Source organism: Panthera leo, chromosome B3, assembly GCF_018350215.1.
Source record: "Panthera leo isolate Ple1 chromosome B3, P.leo_Ple1_pat1.1, whole genome shotgun sequence".
Lineage (NCBI taxonomy): Eukaryota > Metazoa > Chordata > Mammalia > Carnivora > Felidae > Panthera > Panthera leo.
Window position 1 is genome coordinate 112,289,509 of NC_056684.1, and position 24,162 is coordinate 112,313,670.

Below are 24,162 nucleotides of genomic sequence, written 5' to 3' on the forward strand. Positions count from 1 at the left end.
AAGATCAAGTAATGAATATCAACAAAACCATTAATCAATAGGTGGACTGAAAAATGTGACAACTACTAGAACTGTCCAATACAAAATATAATATAGCTAAGAATTTGGTGACTATTATCATTCATTTTTCACGCTGGGAAACTTTTGTTTAGGACTAATGCTAGACCAGACAGGATGCAGACACAACAGAAGTATATCAAACTGTCCCTGACAAGCCAGGGTGTATGTTTAACCTACTGATGAAATCTTCAAAAGAACAAAGATGCACAAAGATAAAGACATTGCAAGAGATCATTATTTTTGAATAAGCAATTTCGGAGAAAATAGGACTCCTAGAAATGAGAAAATATACATTAAAATTTTTAAATCTGTAAAAAGATGAAACAGCAGATTAGACCAGCAGAAGAGAGTATTAGCATACTGAAACATGTATCTGAGGAAATTACCTCATATTGGAATAACTACATAGAGACAAAATGTTATGTAAATATGAGACATAAGGTATGGAGGAAGAAGTGAGAAGGTCCAAACCACATTACACCAAAGCCCCAAAAGGAAAGAATGGAGGAAAGGCAATGATTCAAGAGGTAATGGCTGTAAATTTACTGAACTGCTGAAAAAACATGAAACCACACATCCTCAAGATATGGTGTAAATTGAGAAGGATAAATAAAATAAATATGTAAAAGTGAAACTTCTAAACCAAAATAAAAGAGAAGATCTTAAAAGTAGCCATAAATAAAAGATCACTTATAGGAATGACAGTAGGCTTTTAAACAACATTGGAATAAGACAGTAAAATAATATCTTCAAAGTATTGAAAAAGTTATTTTGTAAATTACTTTATACAAGTTTTCATTTTGTATTGTAAATATGTGAAGTGTCTACTCTGAGGTTCATAATATAAGACAGAAACTTGTTCTAAAATGTTGCCTGAGAAGACACTTAAGACTGTATTCATTAGGACAATATATCAAATCCTAGGATGCCATGTACCTATTAAATTTATGTGTTACATGAAAAGTTCTAAAGTGTTTTCTTGAATGAAGATATTACATTTCAAAACTGAATTACACATTGTATTATTTTCTTTTCTAATGTATTCAGTATTGTCAATTTTTCTACTGCACATGCCTTTACACTTCTATGTTTTGGGGAACAACTTCTTAAAATCTTTTATCACATAATGAAATTAGCATATATTTAACATAAAAATAATATTAAAAGCTTTGCTCCTCCCACATAATAATTTTACTTCTCATTTGTAATAATTTCACTGTTCTACTTAACTGAAAAACTGAAACCAACCTATAGAATGATCTTAATATACCGAGATTGAAAACTCACTCATTTTTGAGTCTCAGGTTGCAGTTATCTACAGTTTAACCAAAAGCAGTGTCCTTTTATCTTTAAAGATTTACGCCCAAGAGACTCTTAAAAACTGAGAACAAACTGAGGGTTGATGGGGGGTGGGAGGGAGGGGAGAGTAGGTGATGGGTATTGAATAGGGCATCTTTTGGGATGAGCACTGGGTGTTGTATGGAAACCAATTTGACAATAAATTTCATATATTAAAATAAATAAATAAATAAATAAATAAATAAATAAATAAATAAATAAATAATAAAACAATTCTAGATACAAAATAAAATAAAATATAGATTTATGCCCATAGTCATACCTAATATCATATTACACTCAAAACATTATAGTGTCTCATATTGTTCTGAGGTAGCACTTAAGTAATTCTGAGCTTGCTTTTCAGTTATGATAATAAACCTTATTATTTGTCCCTTGCCTTAAATAATCTTTACTGCTTTTCACAGATAATAGATATCTTTGATATCTATTATCTTTGATATCTATTATTACTTAGCTTTCTGACCTATCTCTCAATGACACAAGAACATCTCAGATTTAATCTCCTTTTTTATAAATAACTTTTAAGAGTAGACCTACATTTGCCCTGATTGATTTAGGCCAGGTTTATTTTGAGATGCTGAAAATGAATACTATATCATAATTTTATTCTTTTTTTCCTGATTCCTTCCAAGTTTAAACAACTACTGTTTCTCTTTGATGTTTTCTTTTCATTGCTGCTGATCAGAGCCAGGTCAGGAAGATTAAGGAAAATATTCCTTACATAAACCCATCATTTTGTAATATAAAAAGCTTAAAAAGATACAGAATTTGACACAGCTGCGTTATCTGAAAATTATTGAGAGAAAATTACAAAATGTCTCGTAGCTTCTGGGCAACTTGCATTATGGGAAAAAAAAACTCCTGGGAAACCAGGACATGACAGAATCCAGTCTTGCCGTTCTCCACATCCCCACCTATTTCTTTGTTTTCTGTCCTTTCCCTAGAGGCAAATTCTGTCAGGTATTGAAGTCTACCTTTCCTATTGCAGATTCGAGCAAAATGCCAGTTTTCACCTGCCCCACTTAATGTTCCTGCGTTGGGCATCCTCTGCTCTTGGACAGTTTTTTATGTGAGGAGAGGACCTGAATAAACCTCCTAATTGTCTTAATGTAAAATAATAGTGCTTGGTTACCAAATCCTTCAGGTTTGTTTTAAAAACCTGAATTTAATTTTTTTTTAAAAAGCCTGAATTTTTTATATCCTTTGTTGGTTGATTCTTGTGAATTTGGTTTGGCTCTTGCATACCCTGAGCCACACTTAGGGTACAATTCCTAGAGCGTATCATTGGACTAGAGCATCAAGGTAGCATTGACAGAGGAAAGGTTATAAATGAACAGCCTCAGGAGTGTGTGTATGTTGGTATGTGTGTCGTGTGTCTGTTAATAGGATAATCCTTTCTTCCCATTCTGACTAGATGACGGGCTTTGTTTAGTGCCAGTAGATATAACCAACTTCTTCCTCACGTCTACCAGCTGCCCTAATAAAGTCAGCTATTCAGTTTCCTATGGCCCTAACTTGACAACTTCAATCCCAATCCTTAGGACATGTATACATGTGTACACACACCCATATGCGTTATTCTCAGCTTACGAAGTGTAATTATTTTGCCCAGTGGTCAACTCTATTTGACTTCTCTTAAATCTCAATCTTTAAAGAGGCCACACCACACAGGCTTCACTTGGATAGCGAACTACCTTATTCTAAGTACGATAGTATGAATGTTCTGAAAGTCTCAGTCCTCAGAGCTTAAATTACAGATCCTGATTCATAGATATCAGCCCCATATTCCATACCAAAAAAAAAAAAAAAAAGTGTGTGTGTGTGTGTGCATGTGTGTATAAAAATTATGATTCCTTGGAGGAATCTCATTGAAAAAAAATATTTCTTTTATATACACATATTTGAAATTAGAGTATATATAAGAACTGTAATTTTCAAGATTTTTTTTCTATTTATGATCTTTTTTGCATTCCTGTGTTTATACTTTTTCAGTGACAAAGGATAGCTGCACTGCTTTTTACAACAGTTTTTAAAAATTAAGCCTCTGATCATTTTTAAGTTCTTGTTAAGAGATTTTTCTTCCAATATAATAAACATAAAGACCTTCTTTCATTTAACTTATGTCAATTTTATTTAGTAAATAATGTGTTCTTCCTTTTATAGTTCTCCTAGGTTGTAACTCACTAAATTACTTTTATCCATTCTTGTATTTGTAGAGGCTCTTAAAAAGTAAACTTTTCTACTGTGAAGTATAATAATGGTTGATTTAAAATGAGTATGTTAAGGAGCACCTGGGTGGCTCAGTTGATTTAACACCTGACTATTGATTGCAGCTTAGGTTATGATCCCAGGGTCGTGGAATCAAGCCCTGCGTCAGGCTCCATGCATGGAGCCTGCTTGGAATTCTCTCTCTCACTCCCTCTGCCCCTCTCCCCTGTCGCACTCTCTCTAAAATAAATAAATAGATAGATAATAAAATGAGTATGTTTAGACCCCTGTGTTTAAGATGAGCAGCAGAGCATTAACTTGAAGTGAATGGAACATTGCCTCTTTGTGTTACTCTATTTTACACCATCCTGAGTCTTACTCCTGTCCTGACAGCTACTGTTTTTACAGCTTTAAGTTTTAGTGTGTGATCGTTGGTGAAATTTAAGTTAATAAAATTTACTGACATAGTTTTTCATCTTTGCTTAGGTACATAATTACATTACTGTTTTCTATTGGACTTGGGTGAAAACATAAATCAGGAGATGTTGTTAGTTCTTTTTCCTTCAAAGGATATTTTCAGTCTTTGCACATTCTTTTCCCAAAGATTTATGGTAGTGTCCAAGGCTATCTTTCTGGTAATTGGTGTCCTCAAAACCACTGCTCTGAGAATTCTTCATTAAGGTTTTTTATTTTTTAATTTTTTTAATGTGTATTTATTTTTGGCAGAGAGAGACAGAGCATGAGTGGGAGAGGGGCAGAGAGAGAGGGAGACACAGAATCCGAAGCAGGCTGCAGGCTCTGAGCTGTCAGCACAGAGCCCGACGCCAGGCTCGAACTCACAGATCACGAGATCATGACCTGAGCTGAAGTCGGACACTCAACCGACTGAACCATCCAGGCACCTCAGTTTTTCATTAAGTTTTAAAGATTGTTGCTGGCATGTTGCATTTGTCAGACATCTTATGATCATTCAAACACATTACAAACAGACATATTCATCTCCTAGCTTCTGTTCTACACTGTTTCTGATAGAACTGTTCAGTTTTCACAATTGCTTTGACTATAGCAACAACTTATACAACATAGATGACTTCAGATTTGTGTCTTAGTACAAATAATTGTATCCAACATTTGTTAAGCACTTGGTATGTATTAGGAATGATACTAAGTATTTTATATGTTTTTATTGTATTTAAGCAAAGGAAAAAAATCCTAAATCTGAATAGGGTGCAATGTCTTATAAACTGAAAGCATATAATAATGATTAATGGATTAAGTTCAGAATTGGAGTCTACAGGTATGAGTTCCTTTCTGAGGTTTTCTACTGATTTACCCTGTGGCTTTGGATTAGTTATAGAATTTTACCAAAAGAGAAGTAATAAATCTCTTCTGTATTATGTAATATAGGAATATGTTAACTATTTAAATAGAGAATATCTGTAGGAGTTTTGTAAAAGCACATAAATAAAAACTTCTGATGTGAATATTTCTACTATTGAATTATGTGGTTAAATGATATTCACGTTTAACTCTCCAATGTAGTAGAGAAATAAGCTTTTTTCAGAGCATTATAAATTAAATGTAGAGTATGTTATCATAACTAGCATTATATTGTGACATCCTTTTAGTTAGCTAAAAATACTTTATAGTGTTAATACTTTAGTTTTATAAGAAGAGTAACAAACATCATGACCCCTTTTTAAAAATGGAAAACTGAGAGATAAATTTCCAGAGGCATAAAAATAAAAACATAAGCTGATATTCACTTATTATGTGAATAATGAAGGACTCTTAGGTTATAGGTGATGAATAAAAAGTGAGACGATCATAAAATGAGAGGTTAGTAGCTTTAAAATCAATCTTTAGATGAGCAAACCTGTAGAGCAGGTTGTTTAATTCAAGCTCTAGCATGCCATAGGCTCCAATTACTTACATGTACACATTTTTCTCTCATATTTACTAATGGAACTTAGCTAAGTTTATCTCAAAATAGCAGAAATATTGGATTACTCTGTTTTTAGGAAGGACTTACTCATTTTCTTCTTTCCCAGTTGGCTTCTAATTTTAAAATTGAGGGTGGTATGAGATGACAAAATACAACACTTTATAATGATAATTAAAACAGAAAGGAACTGTTTTTACCTGTTTTCGCTCTCTTCTCAGCAGTTCTTCCACTCATCCCAGTTCCTTGACTTCACCTATGTCTTGTTCCTCTCACTTTATCCCATGTGACTATTTTTGTGAGAACCTAATTTTGTAGAAAGAGAACTTTAAACATGATAATTATGTGTTCGTAATGTAGATACTTTATAAAGAGTCCACAGTGAGAATTATCATGCCTTAGGGCAAAAGAGCAAAGTTTGAGACTGTCTAAAATCAATTGGCAGTGAGCCATTTGCAAACAGTACATATAGGTCTAAAGTAGGAGCTTGTTTCTTTTATTCTCAATTAAGATGTGTAAGGATAGCCTAAAGTTACACTGTGTTATAAATATTAAAACTTGCACTGCTTTAGGGATACCAAGTAATTATGTGTGATCATTAGTAAAGTGGAAATTCAATGTATAGATTTTTTTTAGGCAGCTGTTATGTTTCTGTTTAAATTGTACACTTCTAACCACATTAAAAAAGCAAACAAACAAACAAAAAACAACTCCAGAGTAGGTGGAATACAGAGACTGGGCTATATTCTCACCTGTTGAGTAACCAGACAGCCCCCTTATAGTACAATTTTAAATTGTATCATCTTTCAACTTCATTTTTCTTCAGATTTGAGAAACAGGATATTTTCCCTTATGTACACAATCAGCTTTTGAAAAGGAGCATGAATGAGTAACATTTTTTTTTCTATATAGATTGAAAGACATATGTACTATGTATCTACCATAAAGAACTTTATTTTCTTGGGCCCCTGGGTGGCTCAGTCGGTTGAGTGTCCGACTTCGGCTCAGGTCATGATCTCATGGTTGGTGGCTTCGAGCCCAGCATCAGGCTCTGTGCTGACAGCTCAGAGCCTGGAGCCTGCTTCGGATTCTGTCTCCCTCTCTCTCTGACCCTCCCCTGCTCATTCTCTCTTTCTCTCTCTCTCTCTCAAAAATAAACATTAAAAAAAATTTTTTAATTTAAAAAAATTTATTGTCTTTTACATAATGCCAAAAGTGAATAAATGTATATTACAGATATAAAAATACTAATAATCCATAGAAGTATCACTAGTCTTTCACCTTTTCCTGCAATGAGATGTGAAGTAGTGCTATTTATATAAGTGGAATATGAAGATAAGTATTCTCATGAAAATCTCTTATAAAAATAATTTTATCATCTGAGTTCCCTGATTTTTGTTTGATAATTTGATTATCAAGTTAATGTTTAGATAAAGGAGGAAATTAATGTGAAAAAATAACTCACTGTGGAAAGAGAAAAGTAAAGTTAAGAAGTATTTGCTATATACTCTCAAATTGGTTAACAACTTGGTTGGGATCTAAATGTTAGCAAACAAGGTGAGATTTTTTCATAAAATAATACTTGGAAATTTTTTAATTACCCATGATGAAGACTGTCTCAGTAGCCCAGAAACTGATTTTTACTCTAATGTTAAAATAAATCCTTTTGTTGAGCTAGATAAACTGGTTAGCTTGCTTTAGGGAGCCATGTTATAAGAAATACTTATCTTTAAACCTTGGTGATATGTTAACTTGGTGACACTTCATGAGAACTGAGTTGAACTGTGGGGCTGTTGGCATCTTATACTCACTTCATTGGGATGGAAGATGACATTGCTGTGGTACTTAAATTTTTACTCTTGTGTGCTTTTTGTCTCCTTTGATCTTTCATCATACTCAGATCTTACTTAAACATTGTACAACTTTAACTGAAAAACAAAATGAGAGTATCTCCACTCTTCTAGGAGTGGAAGAAAATGTAAATATTTAAGAAGTCTAAAAACTCTGAGTTAAAGAAGTATATAAATAAGATCGTTTCTTCCAAATAAAACTCAGATAAGTACCTTCATTCCCTGGTTGCAGCTTCTCCTTTGTAACAGTAGCCTTTAACCATTTAGTCACATGTTATGATACACTGATGTGTTATGATTGGTTGAAAGGTATTTGCAACTAATAAAAAATTAAACTATGCAAGTGAATATCTTAATCAATTAGAATAAATTCAAGGCTGCCTTTAGAATAATGTCCCTCTTCTCTCTCTGCCCCTCCCCCGTTCATGCTCTGTCTCTCTCTCTCTCTGTCCCAAAAATAAATAAAACGTTAAAAAAAAAATTTAAAAAAGGGGCGCCTGGGTGGCGCAGTCGGTTAAGCGTCCGACTTCAGCCAGGTCACGATCTCGCGGTCCGTGAGTTCGAGCCCCGCGTCAGGCTCTGGGCTGATGGCTCGGAGCCTGGAGCCTGTTTCCGATTCTGTGTCTCCCTCTCTCTCTGCCCCTCCCCCGTTCATGCTCTGTCTCTCTCTCTCTCTGTCCCAAAAATAAATAAAACGTTAGAATAATGTCCCTCTTGCTTCCATTATGCTCTGTCTCTTAAATGAAAGGAGAAAGGAGTAGATTTGTAGCTGGTGCTCCTTCTTGACTATCTAGGAGTTAGTCGTGTACAAGTTTTATCCATCATGTGTAGTCTTAAGGAAAAAAAATATATTAAAGATAGCTTCTGTGTGCCATATGATACTTACAGAGGCAGACTCTGAATTGTTAGTTTATTATAACCCTTTTTTAAAGTGTAAAATAAAATTAATGTGTTTACCCTTTAATTGATAAAGTAGGGTAAATTTAATTGGCTGTCATTAAACTGCCTATTTATTACCTAATTTATCTCCTCAGTAGGTCTATATTTTGCTCTGATGAAGGCTCCTCATATTTATTTCAGTCTACTTTACAAAGTTGAATACAAGGTGAGCATGAAAATTAGATCAGGTGGTACACATTATCATTAATCTACCGCATTCCTTCCATCTGTAACGTGTTTTTCAAAGTTGGTCCTTTGACCAGCATCACAAGCATAACCAGAAACTAGTTAGAAATGCAGATTTTGAGGTGCCAACACTTGGTTTCGTTCGGCTCAGGTCATGATGTCATGGTTCATGGGTCCAAGCTGCACATAGGGCTTCGCGCTGTCTCTCTCTCAAAATAAATAAATAAACGTTAAAAAAAAAAAAAAGAGTTTTAAAGATACTCTTTGTTATTTAAGACTATTTAATCAGCAGAGGGCACTGCAGTAATTCTTAGGAAATTTTGTTAAATCTATATAGTCAAATTACAGTCATATAGATATTAATACATAGGTTATGCTCTGTTGATAAAAATATGTCTAGAAAAATAAAGAAAAGCACTATATTAAGTGGTTTTTCACAGTCACCATGAGTATAAGGAATTTCTGCACATTTACATTTAGCTAATATGTGTCCTGTACATATTTAAACCACATGGCCCGTTAGCAATAACATTTTTTGATATTGTTTTTCCTGTGAAATTAAAATGGATCTGAATTTCATTGGCAAGTTCTCGGGGCTATAAAATTATTGTTTATAACACCCTTTTTTTGCAACTTGAACAGTCTATGAAGCACTTTCTGACTTTAATGTGTCTTAAAAGTGTCTTTGATAAAAAGATCACAATAAGTGGTTTTCCCTAGGTGGTTTCATAGTTTAGAAAGCATTTAGCAACTTTCATAGTTTAGAAAGTATTAAGAAGTTAAATATGAAATGTTTTATTTAAAGAGAGTGGCTAAATCCAATTAAACCTCATTATTTTGGACTCCACTAGTTCAGAAAAGGTTATATGTGAAGTAGGAATATAAACTTCTCCTATTGCTCAAGGAAACAAAGATAATGTATAAGAAAGTTAGAAACAATTTAATTAAAAAATTTCAAACTTTTAATGGCATTCTTTTTTGCCATTCATTATGAATAGCCTATTGATAATGAATGCTTGTTACTTACTCATTAACAGGCACAGATAAAGCTACACTTATTAAAACCATTCTTCTGTTTCTATGATCTACTAATTTAGACAGAATTTTCCCATTTCCTCTAAATTAAGTTTTATTCCATTGCTCTTTACCACCTTCTTGTACCTTTTCATTTATGGTTTATAGATGTTTTTACCCAGCTCTTGCCCTCTTGTCCACCTTCCAACTCCCACTTCATTTGGCTGCTTGTTCCTTTTAGATCCAGTGTTTCAGTATTCTGCTCCCTGCCTCCCACTTGCCAGTGTTCTTACATTTAGGTTCTTGCTCTCCATTCTCTTTCCCCTCATCTTTGCTTCTCAACCACTGTTTCTAGGTTTCATTTCTGGATTTTTGTGTGTTTCCTATTTTCTAACTGGTATAATCAATCAAAACTGCAAGGAAGTAAGGTGGATTAGAAAGAAGAGGCACAAAGAGAATTACCATGTATTGAATGCCTATTCTATGCTAGGTTATTGACTTGTATCATTTAGTTCTCCTAAGATGTAGGTATGTTTCATTATTATCTCCATTTTATTCATAAGTACACTGAAGCTCCAAGAGGTTAAATATTTTGTTCTAATTCACAGAGCAACTATGTGATAAAGCTGGGTTTCAAACCTATATTGGTTCATTTATTCATTCTTTTATTCAACAAATATTTATTGAGTACACATACTATATGTTGAGCACTGTCCTAGTTGCTGCAGTACATCCAGCTCTTACTCTCATGAACTGTAACTGTTGTGGCATTGTCTGACTTCACAGATGGTGATCTTTCTGCTATACTAAACAGCTTTAGAGGAAGAGAAAATACAAAAGGAAATAGAAGGGCTCTAATGTTTTATGGAAAAGATAATATTTGATATAGATGTAAAAAAAGGACTGTTCTGTGTGTTATTTAGAAATATCTTGTGTGTATGTATGCATATATATGTGTGTGTATATATATACGCATCCTTCAAAGTATTCAGAAATTGATATTGTTATCATTCTTTTCATTGGTTTCATTTTTGTTCAACAAGAGAATGATAAAAAATGTATATATCCAATCAAAAATGCTGTTTTGTGTTTAGTCCTAGAAAGAGTGTGACACTTCTGCACTCACCACTGTAGACACCAGTGCCTTTTAGTGGCATCACCAAAGTATCTATTTTTCTTTTATGTTCTAAAACAAGCAAAATTTGTGTCTGGAGGCCCAGATTATCTAGACGATTTCACCATTAATTGTCCTCCCTAAATTACATTTAGAAAAAGATGAAGACCTCTGTGTAAAGAATACGTTTATTCATCCATCCATTCATCATCCATATATTTATTAATACTCTGAAAAGATATTTAGGATGGTTTGCCCAAATACATGAAACAAAAATAGACCTTTTAATAGAATAAATGTGGGAAAATAAAGAAAGGAAAAATAAGATGAAATTAGGTTGTGTTCCCTACTAAAAAGGATACACAGATTTGACTCTTCTCAAGGGTAACTGATTCATAAGCATCATAATTAAAAACAAACAAACAAACAAAAAATGGTAGCCCAGGGGAGTACCCATTCCTAAGTATGACACTTGAGAGAAAGTTTCTCATATAGCTCCTCCTAAAGAGGATCACAGTGCAAAGTGGTATACGATGGCCTTAAATACTTCCTAATATAAATACGAGTTTCACTGAGCCATTTCATTGGATCCAGTTGCATATAGTAAAACAATTCTTAGAAAAGTGAGAAGAGGCATTGTAGGTAGACCACTGTGGTCCAGCCAAATCCAGTGGTTTATTTTAGAGAATCTATAAAAATTAGTGAATTACATCTCTTGTAGATAGTTCTCATTTACAATTTGTCAATCAGGTTTTTCATGTGGTAGGTGATGGTGAATTTACACACTCTTAGAAGTTTGTTTTATTCACTACTGTAACATCAATTCTAGAATACTACCTAGGGCATATTAGATGCTTAATAAATATTTGTTGCGTGGATGGATAAATGTTTTTGAGGTATCTGTTTAAGTGAAAGACTTCTCAGCTATTTTAATATTTTCTTCCTTTGTCCTTAAATAACGTATGCTACTATACTTTGGAGTACATCATCTTTATATGGATCCCAAATTCATTAAATGTTGAACACTGTTTATGTGACTTTTTCAAGCAGATGATGAAGTAAATGTTAGCCCTGTCCAAAGAATTCTTTTAAGATTGTTCTCAGTAATATGACATACTTGATTTTTAAGACTCTAAGATTTACAGTCTCTAAGTAAAGGTTACAAACATCAATAAAGCAGTTTATCACATGGAAATAGTGTTTCTTATCAGGAGACCTCAGAATCATACTAGAAAGCTGAGTTTGGAAAACCAAGGATAGATTCTGGATAATGCTAGCTTGGCATTATTTTAGCTATATATTTAAATAAAAGTAATTAACTCCCAAACTTAGGAATTTAAGAATTTCCTTTTCTCCTGCCTGCTGGCCCTCTATTTTTAAGGCAGGTTTTATTGAAAGACATTATGGTAGTGTTAATTTTCCTTTAAAATTTCTGCCATTGTTAGATATCACATTATGCTGGGATTCAGTGGACTAGTAGATCACATCAATTCTGGTAATGCTTTATTCTATATAATTATAAGGGATTAAATAACTTTGTGCAACTTAGAAGTTTATTTATAACATCAACCAGCATCTAACACATACCTGATACAGTTCAATTATTTTGCCAAGTCCTCGACCTAAATTTTGCCAGAGCTACAATCTGATTTAGTACTGTCCCTCTACTTCTAATAAAATATTTAAAAAATAATCTTTCTCTATATTCCTCCATAATTTATCTTTTATTTCATTTGCCTTTCTTCTTCTGTACTGGAATAGTTTATTTTGCAAACTTTATTCCTGTATTGCTCCCAATTACTATAAATTACTTCATATGTAGAAACAGGATTAAGAATACATTTAGTCATTTATTTCACTCCCAACTTTGAGCGTTAAACATATCTTTACCATCACAATATGATAAATATGTATCTACTCTGACCTTTAGAAAGTGAAATTTTCCTGTCTAATTCACTTCAGGTTTAACTACACAGTCTTAAAAATGCCCTATCTTAAAACATCTATTGTATAGTTAAAACCTATCACTCCATTAATTGTTTTTAAAAATACTAAGATAATTTATATTGAAAATATGAAAGATGGTAAATTTAGTTTTTCTTCTACCCAAAACATGAGAAAGTTAACTTGGTACTTCCTGAGTTCCTTTTAATTGTATCATAAAATCATAGAGCTAGGACAGAAACAAAATGATCTCAGGTTTTAGGGATTAATTATTTCATGTGTAATAGACAAAGAAAAATACCCAGATTTCTTGCACTGTGAAAATCATTGAGCTATTATAACAATCTGAGATTTCATTTTAAAATTTAGGTTTTTAGATGAGACTTGCATCAAATACCTCTGAATTATAAGAAATAAGAAAGGTCTGCTAATATATAAAAGTTCCCTGGATGTCCTGGTTGTCAGCTTTTATTCAGAGGTCCCAAAGAACTGAGTCTCAATAAATACAATGTTTGGGAAACTACAAAGTATGGTTTATAGAAAGCATGATTTATAATTATTTTTAAGTTAACTTTACTACTCTGCATTCCTTCCTTTTGGCTTATTTCACTCAGTTTGCTATTTAATCTTTAATTACAGGCCACAAAAGAAGTAATAGAACGGGAAGCGCCAGGGATGGCCCTGGCAATGCTGATGGGATCACTTAATGTTACACCTCTGGGCATGCTCTCTAGGTAAGAAAGTCACCAACATGTTGCAAAGAAAATTAATTCCATACCACTAATCACTACAATAGTCTAATTAATATAAGAAACTTTAGCCAATAACACTTAAATTTGCTCCCTTTTTCCCCCCAGAGTTAAGAGTCTTAGTATCCTGTCTAGATAAATCTTAACCAGTTTCCTTCAAGTTTTTTTTTTTCACATATTATCTTTAAACTTTTAGAAAATATTAGATTATGCTAAAAGTTGTCAATCCTGACCCAGAGAAGAGTGCAGTTTATCAAGATGTAAAATTATTTTTGTATGTGATTATTTGTAATCATCAATTAATATTCATTAATTGTCATTAAATGCTAATTTAATAACAGTAAACAGAATTTTTTTTTCAGTAAGTTATTCTCATATGTTAGAAATTTTTAAATAGGCATATTTATGTGTGGTCATAAAAAGCTAAATTAATATTATTAGTGTTTTAAGTTAGTATATTTAAAACTGTGCCTTTGTTGACATAGATGTTGACATCCTTTCTCTCTGATGTTTTAGTTATTTGTTATTGTTTTAGTAACTTAGATTAAAATCTTCTTTAATGAGGACAGCATACATCATTTAAGTTAAAGACAGAAGTATCAACTTAGTGAGAACCTGTTGACTTAATGACCATTGATTAATAGACAGTTGATCTCTGAGCAATCTAAAAATACACGACAACATTATAATTTAGGGATTCATAATCATCATGTATAGCCATTTATTCATCCTGTGTACAATATGAATACAAAACTAAATATATCTATATAACTGTAACACATGGAATATGAATCATAATGTCCTTTCTGTTACTTAGACAGGGTTTATATCCCATTAATGGCAGTTACTTGAAGCACAGCTACAGGGAAATGTGAATGGGTCATTAGTTACTATATTCTCTTTGCTGTCACATGTACTATAACATTTAATTTCAGTAAGAGCAAAAAAGAATTATAGTAGCATGTAGAAATTGTAAATTTAAAAGTCCATGCTGATCTTTAAGGAATTTGCATTGATTCTTTTAAGCTGTTCTTTTTTTAACCATATCTACATTTCTGAGGTCAAGGGTCACATTTGATCCCTTTTCTCTGTGGAATTAAGCAGTGGCCTTTGGACATAAAAGAACATTTTGTTGGCATACAAGGAATATGGTCAAGAAAAAATTAAACTTCATCTCTTGTTGATTCTTTTATAATAAAAATCTAATTGAGCAGAAATAATAATGCTCTATTTGCCAAGCCCTGTATTAACCATTAGGGATACTAAGGATAGAAAGAAAAATAAGGCATAATCCTCACCTTAAGGATCCCAGAGTTTACTTGGAGAACTTGTTCTTTGCAACTGTTAAGGTAACTCTTTAAGTTCAATATAGCTTTTTTTATCCAGTATAGAAATATCACTTTCCGTCTTATTGAAAGATTTTTCTGGATTAATTCCTCTTCTACCTTCTGAATCCACATAATTCCTGAGCACTGGACTATTGAGTGAGTAGAAATTTAATCAGCAGGAGGTGATTCTAAGTACTTTGGAATAAGCCTATCGTCTTTTTGCTGAAGGCTTTGAAAATTAAAATAACTACACAGGATGGTAACAGATTCTACTTGCTTTTCTTTCTGTTCATTGCTTATTTAATGGAGAGTTTATTTACAAGTTTAAAACAGAGATAGTAGTCTGTGTGTATCATGCATAAAAAATTGTGGAATATTTTCCTAACTGTTCATTTTTTGTGAGCAAGGCCTTTTTTCAAGGCCTTTTAAAAATATTACTGTCTTAAAACAGCCATGATTATATTGATGTTTCCTTTCTTATATCATTGTTACCTTGTATGTACTTTGGGCTTTGTACATGCTTCTGTTATAGCACATGCTATATTGTAATTATATACTTATTTGACTGTATTACCTAATTTGTATAAAATCCTTAAGAACAGGAGCTTTATCACATTCATTTTTACATCCTCAGACCCCAAAACAACTTCTGACACATAGTGAGTACTCAAAGAATGTTTATTATTATGATTATTGTTGATAAATCAGTGTTTCATGCTCATTCTATATAATTTTTTTCAAGGTAAAGTAATACAAGTTGTTGCCTTGCCTTCCTATTTTTTTATCTCTAGAAAACAGCATTAAATAAAAATAATTTTTTAAATTTCTAAATCTGCTTAAAATGGTTTTTATCTATTTGATTAACTAAATAAACTCAAGTTATACAACTTGTAACTTATAACAACTTAGTTACAAGATAGTATCAAGTAATAGTTAAGAGCATCATCTCTGAAGCCAGACTGCTTGGGTTCAGTTCTGACTCTACTACTTACTAGCTACTTAACATCTTTTTTGTTTTCATTTTCTCATGTGTATATGAACATGTTAATAGTAACAACCTTTTTGGATTGAATCCATATAAAGTGCTTAGAACAACAACTGATTCATAATAAGTCTTATTTAAGTGTTGACCACTGCTATGGTGTTTTATTGGTTGAGAGCATGACAACGCCTTCAGTAGCTTTTCTTCATAGTAGTTATTTCATCTAGAAATATCTTCGTTCTACCTTCATTCTTGAAGGATATTTTCACTAGATGTAGAATTCTGGATCAACAGTTATTTTCTTTCAGCACTATAAAAAAAACATTATTCCACTGTCTTCTGGCTCTATGTTTCCTACCAAAACTTAAGTGATTCAGAGAAAGCAATGCTAACTAACAGGGAAAGCTATAGCTGTAAAAGCTTACATTTTTAAAAAAAAAGGAAGATCTCAAAAACAACTACATAACATTACAACTTAACTAGAAAAAGAACAAATTAAACCCAAAGCTAGCAGAAGGAAGAAAATAATAAAGATTAAGACAGAGATAAATAAAATAGAAAATGTAATGACAATATAGAAATCAACTAAACCAAATATTGACTCTTTGAAAAGATGGACAAAATTGAAAATTTTTAGCTTATATTGGCTAAGAAAAAAAAAGAGACAAGACTCAAATTACTAAACTCAGAAACAAAAATGGGGACATTACTACCAATTCTATAGAAATAAGTACTATAAGAAAGTACTATTAACCATTGTATGCCAGTAAATTGGATAACCTAGATGAAATGGACAAATTCCTATAAACACAAACGCTATGCAGATTGAATCAGAAAAAAATAGAAAATCCAAATAGATCTGTAACAAGTTAGATTGAATCAGTAATCAAGAACCTATCTACATATAAAATGGCTGTATCAGATGTCTTCACTGGAGAATTCTACCAAACATTTAAATGTGTTTTTCTCCTTTATCCTACAACTGTGGTATATTACCTTCATTGCTTTTCATATGCTGAACCATCCTTGCATTCTAGGGATAAATTCCACTTGGTCATGGTGTATAACCCTTTTAATATACTGCTGAATTTGTTTTGCTAGTATTTGTTGAAGATCTTTACATCAATGTTCATAAGGGACACTGACACTATTTACCATCTTATCTTGTTGTTCTTTGTTGGGCTTTGATATTAAGGCAATGCTGGCCTCATAGAATTAGTTAGGAAGTCCCTTTTCTTCTGTTTTTTGGAAGAGTTTGAGGAGGAATGGTGTCTTTTTTTCCTTAAATGTTTGGTGGAATTATTTAAGATAATTGTAGATTGGCATGCAACTGTAAGAAATACTGCTTAGAAATGCCATGCACCTTTATCAGGTTTTCCCCAATGGGAACAATTTGTAAAACTAGCACAAAATTAAAATCAGCATATTAACATTGATGCAGTGAAGATAAAGAACAATTCCATCACCACAAGGATTCTCCCATTGTCTTTCTTTTGCCATACCTACCTATCTCCTACCCAGCCTTTCTGTCCAAATCTTTGACAACCACTAATCTTTCCTCCATTTCTCTATTTTGCCATCTTGAGAATTTAACTAAGTAGAATCATGTAGTATGTAACATTTTGATTGTTTTTTTCTGTTCAGCATAATTCCCTAGAGACTCAAACAATTGTTACATGAATCAACAGTCCACTGGTTTTTATTGCTGAGTATTATTCCCTGGAATTGATGTATCATAGTTTGTTCTACCATTTTTCTATTGAAGGACATCTGGGTCATTTCCAGGTTTGGCTTTTATGAACAAAGTTACTCTGAATTTTGTTTACAGGTCTTATTAACAGAATTTTCTGTTTTTCTGGGATAAATACCCAGAATACAGTTGCTGGGTCATATAGCAGTTATGTGTTTACTTTTATGATAAACTGCCAAATTATTATCCACAATAACTGTACCATTTTATATCCCCACCAACAGTGTATGAGTGATTTGTTACATTTACATTATGGTTTCCTTTTGGTAGTGTACATCCTGTGTGTTTGGCAAATGTATACTGACATATATTCATCTTTATGGTATCATAAAGAGAATTTCACTGTCCTAAAAATCCTTTGTGCTCTGCCTATTCATCCCTCTTTCCTTTTCAGTACCTGGCAACCACTGACCTTTTTCCTATCTCCATTGTTTTGACTTTTCCAGTATGTCATCTAGCTGGAATCATATAGTATGTAGCCTCTCTAGATTAGCTTCTTTTGCTAAATAATAGCATTTAAGCTTCCTTTGTGTCTTTTCATGACTTAATAGCTCATTTCTTTTTAACACTGAGTGATATTCCATTGTCTGGATGTACCATTTATTTATCCATTCACTTACTGAAGGTCATCTGGTTGCTTCCAAGTTTTGGCAGTTATGAACAAAGCTGCTGTAAACATCCATGTGCAGATTTTTGTGTGAAATTTTGGTGAATAAATTTATAGTGAATAAATTTTCAACTACTTTGGGTAAATATCAAAGAGCAGAATTGCTGGATTGTCTGAGAAACTGTGATGTCTTCCAAAGTGGTTACATCATTTTTCATTCCCACCAGCAATGAATGCAATTTCCTGTTGTTCTGTGTCCTCAACAGTATTTGGTGTTGTCAGAGTTCAGAATTTCAGCCATTCTTTTTTTTCTTTTTTTTCTTTTTTAAGATTTTTTTTAGGTAATCTCTGCACACAATGTGGGACTCAAACCCACAACCCCGAGATCAAGAGTGGCATGCTCCACTAACTGAGCCAGCCAGGTTCCCCAAGTTTTGGCCATTCTAATACATGTGTAGTATTATCTAATTATTGCTTTAATTTGCATTTCTCTGATGATATATGATGTTGAACATTTTTTCGTATGAATATTTACCATCTGTATATCTTCTGTAATGAGTTGTCCGTTAAGGTCTTTGGCCCATTTTTGGGGTTGTTTGTTTTATTATTGTTGAGTTTAAAGGTTTCTTTGTACATTTTGATTAATATTTCTTTATCAGATGTGTCCTTTGCAAATATTTTTTCATTCTCTGACTTGTCTTTTCTAGACATTGTTTTTCATAGTGCAGAATTTTTAATTTTAATGAAGTCCAGTTTACCAATTATTTCCTTTATGGATTGTACCCCTAGCATTGTATCTAAAAAGGAATCATACCCAACTCATCTATGTTTTCTCCTGTGTTATCCTGTAGTTCTCTAGTTTTGTATTTTCCATTTTGTTCTATGATCCATTTTGAGTTAATTTTTGAGAAAGATGTAAAGTCTATGTGTGGATTCATTTTTTTCACATGTACATGTCCAGTTGTTCCATGTACATGTCCAGTCTATTTATTGAAAAGACTATCTTTGCTCCACTGTATTGCTTTTGCTCCTTTATGAAAGATCAATTTACTATATTTATGTGTTTCTACATTTCTGGGTTCTCTATTCTGTTCCATTCATCTATTTGCTGTTCCTTCACCAGTACCACACTAGCTATAACTTTATAGAAGGGAATCACAGTCCATATGTATAAGTCTCCTAACTTTATTCTGCTTCAATATTGTATTGACTATTTGGGATCCTTTGTCTCTCCATAGAGAATGTAGAATCAGTCTGTAAATATCCATAAAACAACTTGCTGGGATTTTTATTTAGATTGCCATTGAATCTATAGATCAAACTGCGAAGAACTGACATCCTGATGATATTTACTTTTCTTATGTATAAACATGGAATAGGAACTTTATTTAATTCTTCATTGATTTCATTCAGTCTGATAGCTTTTGTTAGATGTATATAAGTTTTTCATTTGGGGGGCTGCTAATGTAACTGATATATTTTTCATTTCAGTTTCAGTTGTTTATTGCTGATATATAGGAAAATGATTGACTTTTGTATTTTAACTTTGTATTCTGTAACCTTGCCATAATACTTCTTAGTTCCAGAAGTTTTTTTCTTGACTCTTCCGGATGTTTTACTTAGATGACCATGTCATATATAAAGAAAGGTAGTTTTGTTTCTTCCTTCCCAATTTGAATACCTTTATTTCCTTTTCTTGTCCTATTGCAGTAGCTAAAAATGTCCAGTATAGTGTTGAAAAGGAGTGGTGAGAGAGGATATCATACTTGATCTTACTAAGCAAGCTTTGAATTTTCACCATTGAGAAATGTATTGGATGTATGTTTTTGTGGATATTTTTTATCAAATTGAGGATGTTTCCCTCATGCCCCTCTATTCCAGCTTACTGGGTTTTTATCACAGTGGGTGTAGGATTTTGTCAAATGTTTGTTCTGCATCTATTGATATGCTCATGTGACTTTTCTCTTTTTTGCCTGTTGATGTGATTGATGGATTATATTAATTGATTTTGAAATGGTGAACCTGCCTTGCATACTTGGGATTAATCCTACTTGGTCATGGTGTATATTTTTTTTTTAACATTGTTGGATTCAATTTGCTAATATTTTGTTGAGGATTTTTGCAGATATTGTGTATAGGTTTTTTCTTCTAATGTCTTTGCTTGGCTGGTGTTAGGCTAATACTAGCTAGCCTCATAGAATGAGTTTGGAAGTATTCCCTCTGTCTCTATCTTCTTTAAAAGATTGTAGAGAATTGGGGTAATTTCTTTCTTAAAGGTTTGGTAGAATGCACTATTGAATATATCCAAACCTGGTGCCTCCTGTTTAGAAGATTTTTTTTTTTAATGTTCATTTATTTTTGAGAGAGACAGAGACAGAACACGAGTGGGTTAGGGGCAGAGAGAGAGGGAGACACAGAATCCAAAGAAGGCTCCAGGCTCCGAGCTGTCAGCACAGAGCCCAACACAGGGCTTGAACTCACAAACTGTGAGATCATGATCTGAGCTGAAGTCGGACGCTCAACCAACTGAGCCACCCAGGCACCCCTAGAAGATTATTAATTAGTGATTCAATTTCTTTAATAGAATAGGCCTATCTAGATTGTCTGTTTCTTCTTATGTGAATTTTAGCAGATTGCATCTTTAATATAATGATTCATTTCATCCAGGTTATCAAATTTATGAGTGTGGAGTTGTTGTAAGTATTATTATCTTTTTAATGTGCATAGAAACTATAGTGATACCCTCTTTTATTTCTAATATTAATAATTTGTGTATTCTCTCTCTTTTTTTTTTTTTTTTTTAACTTAGCATGGCTAGAGGCTTATTGGTTTTATTTATCATTTCAAAGAACTGGTTTTGGTTTTGGAGATTTTCTCTGTTGATTGCCAGTTTTCAGTTTCACTGATTTCTGCTCTAATTTTTGTTATTTCTCTTCTGCTTACTCTGAATTATTTTGCTTTTATTCTATTTTCTTTTTCTTAATTTTTTTTAAATGTTCATTTATTTTTGAGAAAGAGTGAGACAGAGTGTGAGTGGGGGAGGTTCAGAGAGAGGGAAACAGAATCTGAAGCAGGCTCCAGGCTCTGAGCTGTCAACATGGACCCCGACATGGGTCTCGAACCCACAAGCCATAAGGTTATGACCTGAGCCAAAGTCAGACGCTTTATCCACTGAGCCACCCAGGCGCCCCCCAGGCGCCCCAGGCGCCTCTATTTTTCTATTTTTCTATTTTTCTTAAGGTGTAAATTCAGGTGATTGATTTAAGATCTTTATTTTTAGTGTTCAAGGCTATAAATTTCCTTCTAAACCCTGCTTTCTCTGCATTTCAAAGTTTGAAATTTCTCTCTCTCTCCCTATTTTTTTTTTTTTACTTTTCATCTTTGTGTCTTATTTTATAACTAGAAATTTGTATTTCTTAATTCTCTTCAGCTATTTTGCCAATTCCCTTACTCCCTTTCATTTTTGTTTAGTTCAAAATATTTCAAAATTTCTCTTGGATATTTCTCCCTTGAAGTGTTATTTCTTTTCTTTTCTTTTCTTTTCTTTTCTTTTCTTTTCTTTTCTTTTCTTTTCTTTTTTTGGCTCAAGCATTATTTCAAAGTGTGCTGTTTAATTCCACTGTGGTCTGAGAGTAGACACTGTAGAATTTCTATCCTTTTTAAATTTGTTAAGGTGTGTTTCATGGCCCAGAAAGTGGTCTACCTTGGTGAATGTCTCACATGAGCTTGAGAAGAATGTGTATTCTGTCATTGTTGGATGAAGTAGTCTATAGATGTCGATTATACCCAGTGTTTGATGGAGTTGTTGAGTTTAGGTATGTCTTTACTGATTTTCTGCCTGTTGTATGTGTCCATTTCTGAAATGGGGGTGTTGAAGTCTGCAACTATGATAGTGGGCTTAATTTCTTCTCTTTGTAGTTTTTAGTCTTTGCCTCACATAGTTTGATGCTCTGTTGTTAGGTGACCGCTTGTTAAAAACATGTTTTTTTGGAGAACTGACCCCTTTATCATTATAAATGTCCTTCTTTAGCACTGGCAACTGTCCTGGCTTTGAAGTCTGCTCTGTCTCAAACTAATATAGTTACTCCTGCTTTATTATTATTATTATTATTATTATTATTATTATTATTATTATTATAAATGTTAGCATGATAGGTTTTTCTATATATATCCATTTACTTTTAATCTATATTTATATGTTTAAAGGGGGTCTCTTGTAAACAACATATAGTGGGGTTGTGTTTTTAATCCACTCTGACAATCTCTGTCTTTTATTTTTGCATTTAGACCATCGACATTCAAAGTGATTATTAATATAGTTGGATTAATGTCTCCCATATTCAATACTGTTTTCTATTTGTTGCCATTCTTTGTTCCTATTTTTATCTTTCACTTTTTCTGCCATTTGTTTGTTTTAATTGAGCCTTATATATGATTCTGTTTTTTCTCCTTTCTTAGCATATCAATTATACTTCTTGTTTTACTTTTTTTAGTGGTTGCCCTAGAGTTTACAATATACACTTAAAACTAACCAAGTCCACTTTCAAATGGAATACCTTATAATTACACCTTGTAATAACAAAATTATCCTAATTCCTTCCTTCCTCCCATCCTTTGTATAACTGCTGTCATTCATTTCACTTATATACATAAGGATACATATACACATAAAATATATACATAAGCATATATAATGAATATACTGTTGATCTTATCATTTTGAACAAACTATTATATGTTAGATCAATTAAGAAAAATAAGTTTTTATTTTACTTTGATTATTCCTTCTTTTATGCTCTGTGTAGGGACATATATCATTTACCTTTTCTCTAAACAACTTCTTTTAACATTTCTTGCAAGGCAGATCTACTGTCAACAAATACCTTCAATTTTTATTTGAGAAGCCTTTATTTCTCCTGCACTGCTAAAAGGATAACTTCACAGTGTACAGAATTCTAAGTTGGTTGTTCTTTTCTCTCAACACTTTAAATATTTCTCTCCACTTTCATCTTGCTTGCATGGTTTCTGAGCAAAAGTCAGGTTAATTCTTATCTTTGTTTCTCTTTACATAAAGGTTTTGTTTTTCCTCTGACTTTTAGGATTCTTTCTCTTTGATTTTCTATAGTTTGAAATTATATGTGTAGGTATAGTTTGAGGGTTTTTTTTGTTTTTTGTTTTTGCATTTATCCTATTTGGAGTTCTCTGACTATTTTGGTGTCTGACATTAATTTGGGGGAAATTCTCAAGCATGTTTTAAGTATTTCTTCTTTTCTTCTTCTAGTATTCCCATTACACACGTGTTATACCTTCTTTAGTTGTCCCACAGTTCTTGGATATTTTGTTTTGTTTTCAGTCTGTGTTCTTTTTACTTTGCAGTTTCAAAAGTTCTATTAATATATCCTCTAGTTCAGAAATTGTTTTCTCAGCTATGAGCCCATCAAAGGCATTCATCATTACTGTTCATTTTTTTTTTTTATGCCTAGCATTTCTTTTTCATTCTTTCTTTGGATTCTATCTTTCTGCTTACATTGCCCATCTGTTCTTGCATGCTATCTACTTTATCCATTATAGCCCTTCACATATTAATCTTATTTTAAATTCCTGGTCTGATAATTCCAACATCCTTGCCATACCTGGTTCTGATGTTTGCTCTTTCACTTAAAAATTGTGTTTTTACCTTTTAGTTAGTATGCCTTGTAATTTTTTTCTTGGTAGCCAGCCATTGTGTACTAGGTAAAAGGAACTTGTTTGGTTTCTTTAGATTATTTTTTAAGGTTTTATTTAAATTCCAGTTAATATACAGTGAAATACTTGTTTCAATTGTACAATTTAGTGATTCAACACTTAAATACAATACCTGGAGCTCATCACAAGTGCCTTCCTTAATTCCCATCACCCATTTAACCCATTCCCCTACCCACCTCCTCTCTGGTAACCATCATTTTGCTCTCTATAGTTAAGAATCTGTTTCTTGGTTTGCCTTTCTCTTTTTCTCCCTCAGACTCATTTGTTTTGTTTCTTACGTTCCTCATATGAGTGAAATCATATGGTATTTTTCTCTGACATTTCACTTAGCATGATACTCTAGTTCCATCCATATCATTGCAAAGGTCAAGATGGCATTCTT

At 32.7% G+C, this 24,162-nt stretch overlaps 1 protein-coding gene across 3 annotated transcripts in view; it reads left to right on the top strand.

Moving 5' to 3' along the window:
* Positions 1-24,162, top strand: part of GPHN (gephyrin) — a 611,925-nt gene that overhangs the window by 315,344 nt on the left and 272,419 nt on the right. For all 3 annotated transcript variants that reach the window (XM_042943539.1, XM_042943540.1, XM_042943541.1), the window contains exon 5: positions 13,259-13,353. In XM_042943539.1, the coding sequence (XP_042799473.1) occupies positions 13,259-13,353 (95 nt within the window). The remainder of the gene's footprint in view (positions 1-13,258; positions 13,354-24,162) is intronic.